This window comes from Danio rerio, chromosome 11, assembly GCF_049306965.1.
Source record: "Danio rerio strain Tuebingen ecotype United States chromosome 11, GRCz12tu, whole genome shotgun sequence".
Taxonomy (NCBI): Eukaryota; Metazoa; Chordata; class Actinopteri; order Cypriniformes; family Danionidae; genus Danio; species Danio rerio.
In genome coordinates this window covers 12,394,461-12,403,260 of record NC_133186.1, presented here as the reverse complement: position 1 = coordinate 12,403,260, position 8,800 = coordinate 12,394,461, and the positions used below count along the sequence as shown (strand labels likewise).

General features: G+C 35.7%; 1 protein-coding gene across 2 annotated transcripts in view; it reads left to right on the top strand.

The window, feature by feature from the left end:
• The first annotated feature begins 298 nt into the window (after positions 1-298).
• Positions 299-8,800, top strand: part of abcc10 (ATP-binding cassette, sub-family C (CFTR/MRP), member 10) — a 51,354-nt gene continuing 42,852 nt past the window's right edge. For both annotated transcript variants that reach the window (XM_021479750.3, XM_073916482.1), the window contains exons 1-3: positions 299-373; positions 665-879; positions 5,728-7,099. In XM_021479750.3, the coding sequence (XP_021335425.2) occupies positions 701-879; positions 5,728-7,099 (1,551 nt within the window). In that variant the 5' untranslated portion in view covers positions 299-373; positions 665-700. The remainder of the gene's footprint in view (positions 374-664; positions 880-5,727; positions 7,100-8,800) is intronic.

Sequence of the window (8,800 nt, the reverse complement as noted above, 5' to 3'; positions counted from 1 at the left end):
CTCTTATGGCCAAGAAGGCACCCTGACAGTTCACCTCTGTGATATGGACATGTTTTTATTATAGGCTGTGTAAAAATATATTTATTTACCTTTGATTTTAATGGTACCGTGAGGAAATTTGCAGTCGTAACAAAATAAAAGCATTAATAAGTGTTTGTATTTTTGTCTACAAGAAGCCTCGACATGAGCTTAACAATATTAAAAACAACATTTTAGAACCATAATAGTTTTAGTATTTTCTCACTGTGCTTGCTGCCTTGAGGACCTTTATTTTGAAGGGAAGTTAATCAGGCAATTTTCCGGTCTTCAGCTTCACGGCCTGCGCTGACGTGCAAAATGCCTGGATAATAACAACATTACCGGTTGCTCACAGGTAACTTTAATACTTCCATCTGAGTATAATGTCACACAATACATTTATCAACTAAATGCATTACCGGCTGCTTGAGCAAGAAATCCAAACTGAAATTATTAAGACGTGAAATATCTGTTTGTTATAAACTGGAGATCTGCATATCTGATTAACGTTAGCGTACATTGTCGAAAATTGCTCCCTAAGTATGCGGATTTCTAAGTAAACACGTATTGTTTGATAAGGTAAAGTACTGTTGATGCATTTTTTTATATGCTGTAATTTACTTACAGACTTCGTTTTTCATCCTAGGGCAGTGATTCAGCCCTCGGGGGTCTTCAGGAGGTCATGGGGGGAGATATAGGTGCAGCTGAGTTCATATCAGAGCTCTGTCACACTGATGTGGACAGTCCATTCCCTGTGTGGCAGAATGGCACCATCAGCCCTTGTGCTAACCAGCTTCTGCTGGGATCTTTGCCCCATGCTGTCTTTGCAGTCATCAGTGCCTGTTATATTAGTGTGCCCAGGTGAGTGGACAGAGCTATTATAAGAAGTTTAATTATATTCATCTTTATTTCTATAGCACTTTCATAACGTAGATTGTGTCAACGCCAGTTTTCAGAGTTGAAGTTCAGTTCAGTTTAGTTCAGTTCAGTGTGGTTTAATTTTTACTGCTGAATGTCCAAACACTGAAGATCAAATCCATACATGTGCATCTCCACAATTCCCGATCAAGCAAGCCAGTGGTGAGGAATAAATTTCACCAATTGACAAAAGTGAAGGAAAAAAAAAACTTTGAGAGAAACCAGGCTTAGTAAATAGCATATGCTGAAATACGTCACCATTCAAAAGTTTGTGGTTGGAATTTTTAAAGATAGATTTATGCTTTTATCTAGTATGAACACATTCAATTAGTTGAATGTGATACTAAGCACATGTATAGTCTTGCAATTAAAATAATGTTTCAAATACGTTAGGTTTATTTATTTGTATTAATAAATTAAAGTGCTAAATTCGAATATTACAACGTTTTCTGAAGAATTGTACAACTGAAAAGTAATGGCTGCTGCAACTCGCTTGACTAGTTTACATAAAAATATGTATTGTAAATAAAAAAGTGTTTTGTAATATTATAGTACTAGCACTACTGTTTTTTCATCAAATGATTGCAATTATGGTGTGCATAAATAACCTTTAAAACCCCAATCATTTAAATGGTAATGTTATGAAGAGACCACTTTAAAGATATTATTTGTACTTTTGATTTTGAGTAAAATGTTCCATTGTCTTATCACATTAGAAGTTTTGATGACACTCAGAACTATGATTTTATAGTTTACAAAGTAAAAATGCAAAGATATGAACAGCACATAACTTATTCATATTTTCATGTACACATAATTTGTTATATCATTATAAAGATAATCATGTTTATATAAACACTATAAATGAGGAGGACTTCTGTCCTCCTCAGTCCTCGGGTCTAAATGCAAACACAGTGGATAGCAGTGCAGCAGGTCGTGTGCCGACACAGTTTCTCACAGTTTGCCAGGTCTGCCTTGCCTTCGGAAAGCACATGCTCTCATGAATAATTAAGAAGCAGGGTCTTCTTATAGGATAAGAAAACTCCGCTATGAATAATAATGAGAAAATGACACGCCATCCCTCCACTAGCAGATTTGTGCTACGTGCTACGTCACAGATTTTGATACCGCTCTAAAAATTATTTTAAACTTGTAAGATGAAATTAGCTGACAAAAGTTCCAAATTATCCAGATGTCTCCACAATTTAAGCAGACAGGTGCTAACATTGTCTCAAGTGATGCTCAACACACACAAATATGTTAAAATGTAACATTTTAATCAAGATTAAAAGCTCCAGGATCTGCCAGATCACCTTAGATCGTTTAGATAATCAAGCAAGTTATGAAGAACGGACCACCTACGTTTTGTAAAAAAAAAAAAAAAAAAAAAAGAATTAACCCACAATATTTTGGAAAAGTAACGGAACTTTCACTCTAATTCAGGCAACATTTTGAGTGTTTTTGTCCAGAACGATCTCTAACTGCAGAGCTAAGATAGTGTGGGTAATAAAGGTGACCAATTTGTATTATTCTAATAAGTCTTGTGATGACACATGTCAGCATGTCTAAAATATATTCATACAGACAGCAAGACGGCAGCTAGTTTTGCATGTGGTAAATGCAAAGCAAGTGCTCATATTTATCTAGCCCTACTTCAGGACAGGACAGAGAGCATATTAATTATCACTGATATGTTTATGTATTGAAATCCCTTCTGGTTTCATTTTAACATCCTTTTTGAGAAAACACTCTCCCTCAGCAGAAACTACATTTGGGTTGTTTGCTGTATATACTATTACTAACTTATCATTTATAAGTCAAGCAGGAGTAAAGTGGAGCTGGTGAACCCACAGCACCCTTTAGCTTTTACTATAGAGTATTTTTTTGCTTTGCGTATTTTTGCTGAAGTAATTGTTGCTGCTAAAAAGTAGTGAAGTGATGCCATTTGTTAATCATATTAATATCAGCATAAAGTAGTTCACTTTTGATTTTAGTGCTATACTTTTTTTTACTTTAAGTTCTCTTATTTACTTACTTGAGTAACAATAACCTTAAATTGCACTTGCATAACACTTAATATTTTGTTTTGTTAAGTGTGAAACATTTATTTCCAGAAAATAGTATTGTTCCTCCTTCCAATGTTTGCGTATGATTACAATTGGTTTTTTTTCTACAATTGATTTTATACTTTATGTAAGTTTTTTATTATTAATTTAATGATGAACTATTTGTCATGTTTTATTTGTAATTTTTAATGAATTTCCAATCTACGATTCATAAGTCCAACCATTAGTTTTCACTAATTTTTTGTCATTGTCAAGTTTTTTGTGTCACAATTATGCTTGAGGGTATGGTTAGTTGTTCTTCTTTTCTGTCCTTGTCCAATCATACTTTTACATTGTTAGTGCTATGTAAGCAATATCTAAATAAATTTTATAAAGAAAATAAATATAAACAATATAGATTGTCACATATTTTACCATATGCCATATTAAACTTGAACATGCATTTTCTTTTCTTATTATTTACCACATATATGTGGATATTACATGAAACATTAAGTCATGAATATTTAACTAAAGGTCTTGGTAATGTCATGTAAGTTTACTAGGAAAAGTGTGCAAGAACCCTTTTAAATTTGGGCATAAGTTCTTCCTAATTTTGGTAGCATTTTTAACCCTGAGATCCTTTTTCAGGTTGAGGCCCGTTCCAAGTAAAAGTAGTTAAACATGACAAGGCGATACTGGAATTACATTTAGTCAAGATCCAATCAATTATACTGGATAAAATCAAATCCCTCGACTCCGAATTTTTTATAATTTGAAATCTTTCTTAGGGTGACATGGTGGCTCAGTGGTTAGCACTGTCACCCCACAGAAAGAGGGTTGCTGGTTTGAGTGTGGAGTTTGCATGTTCCCCCCGTGTTCACATGGGTTTTCTTCGGGTGCTTATTATATATATAGTTGAAGTCAGAATTATAAGCCCCCTTTTGATTTTTTTTTTTTTTCCTTTTTTAAATATTTCCTAACTAATGTTTAACAGAGCAAGGAAATTTTCAAAGTATGTCTGATAATATTTTTTCTTCTGGAGAAAGTCTTATTTGGTTTATTTCGGCAAGAATAAAAGCAGTTTTAAATTTTTTTTAAAGCCATTTTTGGGACAAAATTATTAGCCACTTTAAGCTAATTTTTTTTTTCGATAGTCTACAGAACAAACCATCGTTATACAATAACTTGCCTAATTACCATAACCTGCCTAATTAACCTAATTAACCTAGTTAAGCCTTTAAATGTCACTTTAAGCTGTATAGAAGTGTCTTGAAAATTATCTAGTCAAATATTATTTACTGTCATTATGGCAAAGATAAAATAAATCAGTTATTAGAAATAGGTTTTTAAAACTATTATGCTTAGAAATGTGCTGAAACAATCTTCCCTCCATTAAACAGAAATTGGGGAAAAAAATAAACAGGTGGGCTAATAATACAGGGGGGCTAATAATTCTGACTTCAACTGTATCTACATACATGCTATAGACCTTTTTCTTAGCTGCTGCATGGAGGTCGCCATAGCGAGCAGCGTCTTCTGGTAGAATGGTTAGAACTTCCGTTTACAGCGTTCACAATAGGTAATTTGCGCTCTAAAAATGGGTTTAAATAGTGTTTGCGTGCATGACGGACTGTTTTTGAGACACAACTTAGAAAGTTGTATGTTAAAGCTGTTAATCTCTCAGATGTAGTTCATGCGCGTGAGAAAAATGTTCTCCTAGTTCACGTATCTGCTGTCAGAAAAACAGTGTGTGTTTCCCAATACTTCACTGCATCATAGAGCAGACCAGATTACAGGCATGAAACTTAACAGATATGCAAGTCATGCAATTTACAAAAGTGATTAATAAAAGTCAATTTCTGATACTCTGCTGGCTGATTTGCATGTTGATTCTAATCACGAGCTGTTTATGTTTCATTTAGTGTGTTGTATTTACTACGGTTTGTGTTTTTCTGTCATTTGAATCTAATTTAATTGAATCATTTCAAAATGTCACTTTATTTTCACTTTGTCACAGTTATTTAATCAATGTGTCAGTGGGACAGTACAATAGGCTACGTGTGTATCAAAATTTTGGTGAAGTATATCTGTTTGGGTTGGGAAATGTTTGAAAGGAAGAGAAAATGTTGACTTTAGCGATGACAATGCTTCATTTAAACTGCAGAAGATGCTGTCTGATAATGAGGGGAAAATGCCCCGCAGCAGTGGTTTTTCATCCTATTAAATAACATTTTTTTAAATAATGAGTCCAGGAGGTGGCGCTGATCGACAACAGTATTATTTCAAAGATGATAAAAGCAGGTAAATTAGATTAAAACTATCGTTTCAAAGCTGTCCAAATGTGACTGTTTACAAGCATCGGCTGCCGACCGGAAGTTCTTAGCATTCTCCTTGCGCATACACGCAAAGCATAATGGGTAATTTTGTGTTCTAAGAAAATGGTCTATAGGTAAATAGAATAAGCTAAATTGGCTTTAGTGTATGTGTGTGAATGTGAGTGTGAGAGTGTATGGGTGTTTCCTAGCACTGGGTTGCAGATGAAAGAGCATCCGCTGTGTAAAAAAGATGCTGGATAAGTTGGCGGATAATTCCGCTGTGGCAACCCCTGATGAATTAAGGGACTAAGTCGAAGGGGAAAAAAATGAATGAATCTCTCAGAAAAGCCTCAGATATATTCATGTGTTAAGTTTGTTGATGTCAAAACCTTTATGCTTTCAAATGATCTTTGTTTTATTACCCACAGGCTTATCCATATCGTATCCTCCCTTCCCATTGGCTGGAGCTTAAGGGCTGCATCGACCTTACTCGTATTTCTCTTATTTATTGGAGACTTGGTCCTGGTTTTTGAGCTCCAGGCCCCAGATATATATCTGGACACCTTAGCCGATGGATGCGGCATATTAGCCTTCCTGGTTCACTTTGGAGCCATTTTGTCCTTACAGAAGTCCATTTACAGAAGGACTCGAGGTCCTGCTTTGCTTCCTGTGGCACTTATTCTCTCCATTCCTAATCTCGCTTTTAACCTGACTGCCTACACCCAAGAAATCATTCACCACGGAGTCTCACAACCCCTGCAGGTTATTCGTCTAGCTTTCACAGTAACCAGAGGTGCTCTGGTGTTGGTCTACCTGCTTGGGTACATCTTTCCCTGTTACAGAACACAAAGAGACCTTCTGTCATGTAATGCAGAAGATGAAGCTCCTTTAATTGTTACTTTTGAACCCTTCGAAGAGGTGACTGTTGCTGAGGATGGCAGCAGCTTGCTTTCCAGACTCCTCTATCTGTGGCTCAACCCTTTGCTAAATCGAGGTAAACGTGGAGAGCTGGAGAGACCAAGTGATGTCTTTGAGCTTCCAAGTCGACTGCGTACCAAATCAGTCACCCGCCGGTTCTACCAGTGCTGGGAGAAATGCCTCCAATCACGAGCTCTGAAAAGACCTGAGAGACCGGATAGACGTCCGAGAGGAAACCTGCAGGACAACTCTTGGAGTGAAGCTCAACCGGAAAGGATTTGCGAAGGTGAAGCGGAACATGAAGTCAAGCTTCTGCAAGTGCTGCACAAGGCCTTTGGTTTACGCTACTACCTGTTGGGAGGGTTGAAGCTAGTAGCTAGCATGTTAGCTTTTGCAGGACCCCTTCTTCTTGGTGGACTGGTGGGTTTCATGGAGACTGAAGGAGCACCACTGAGCAAGGGTGTGTGGTGCACTGTAGGGCTTTTTGCTAGTACTTTTCTTGCTGCCCTGCTAAAAAACATCTTTGTTTATGAAGTATCAAAGGTTGCCCTGGAAGCTCGGGCTGCTGTGATTTCCACCATCTACAGCAAAGCCTTAAAAGTCAATGCGCCTTCTCTGGCTCGCTTCAACATGGGTGAGGTAGTCAACTTTATGAGCACGGACACTGACCGCGTGGTCAATTTCTTCAACAGCTTCCATGAGGTGTGGAGTCTTCCCTTCCAGTTTGTTCTTGCACTTTACCTGCTGTACCTGCAGGTGGGCGTGGCCTTTTTAGGTGGAGTGGGTGTAGCCGTGCTGCTTGTGCCTTTGAATAAAGTCCTGGCTTCCCGAATTCTGGAAAACAATAAGCATATGCTGCAGCACAAAGATGGCAGAGTGAAGGTGGGACTGCATTGCATATATTTTTAAATATTTCCTGTTAATAATGTTTGTCTTTGTCCAAATACGTTGTCATTCATGGGTCAAATTAGCAAGGATGCATGGAAGGCACAGTATGTAAAGGTAAAATACCCGAAAAACACTTGAACAGTATTATAGATTTGCTGACTTGATTTGATTTATTTATTTTCGAAAAAAAATATCATACATAATTCTCAAACAAAATACGTTTCAACATGGTCGAAAATGGAACGGGATGAAGCACAAGCTTATTTTCCCACCCCATTACCACATACATAATTCGTCTATTACCTAAACTTATTTCTTCTTTTACTTATCTCTTCCATTTTACATGGGACATATGAGCTTTGCATGAGACATATTTGATCCTTTTGGCATCTGATATATTTGATTCCTTTTTATGCATTTACGTTTTATTACATACACCAAAAATACACAGTACTGCAAACTGCCATTAATTGAAAATTCATCATACCCTTCTCATTTGATTCTTTTTCCATCACCTCTATTTATCATTATACTCCTTTATTAATATATATTCATACAACTTTTTATATTAATTAATATCCTGACATTGTTTGAGAATATGTTCTAGACTGTTCCATAATTTCACACAACATAACATACAGACATACACAAACTTTTTAAACACATCCTTGTTTTCAACCTCCTAAATTTTTGTTCTATTCTTAGATAAAAAAACCCTTGTCTTTAAAAAAAACAAAAAAAAACTTTTTTATGCATTTCAGAAGTAATTTATTCCTAGCTTTGAACATAAATTGTGCCATTTTAAATTCAAGCAAATCACTAAATTTAAGTATTTTCCGTTTTAAAAATAAAGAATTTGTTTGCTCCAAATACCCCACATTTTCTATCAGTCTAATTACTTTTTTTTTTGCATTGTACATAAGGGTCATATGTTAGATTTATATCTATTCCCACAGATTTCAACACAGTAACTTGTAGATGGCAACATATGTGTGTTATATGATAGAACATACATTGATTTATTGTCCAGGATAAATCTTGCTTTATACACTATTGCTACAGTTTTGACTAATTTTGACATGATCATTTATTTGCGGTTTTCAACTAATTTTATGGTCCAATACAACAGCAAGAAATGTAATTGCATATACTCTTTCTATAACCTTATTACCGATTTTTAAATCTGAATTATGATTACTTCTTAATTTCCCAAATAAAATAACCGTTGTTATACTTATATTTAATTTATATACTTGTGTACTTAGAGTATACCAAATGTTTTGAAGAATGTTCAAATTTAGAGAAATAAGCAATTTTAAAGGTGCAGTAGGTGATCTGCCTGAATGCTAAAGGGTTAGCATAGTATCTTTGAAACACAGTCCCTCCCCTGCCGTTCAAAGCCACATCTTCTGAAATCACGAACGTGCACATTAAAGATGAAAGAGACCCACTAGATCATGTCTTTGGCCAGTTAGAAAACTTTATAGTACTTTATAATACTACAATTCCCAACAAAAAACTGTATTATATGTAGCATGTTTTCAGTTATGTAGTTAGCAAGCAAAACTTGTCATAATGTGCAATATTTCATGCATGCAATGTCTCAATCTCACACATGCTAAAGGGACTACTGTATGCACAGGGGTTGGCTGGTGATGTGCTGGAATTACACTTAATACTAAGCCATACCAAAGA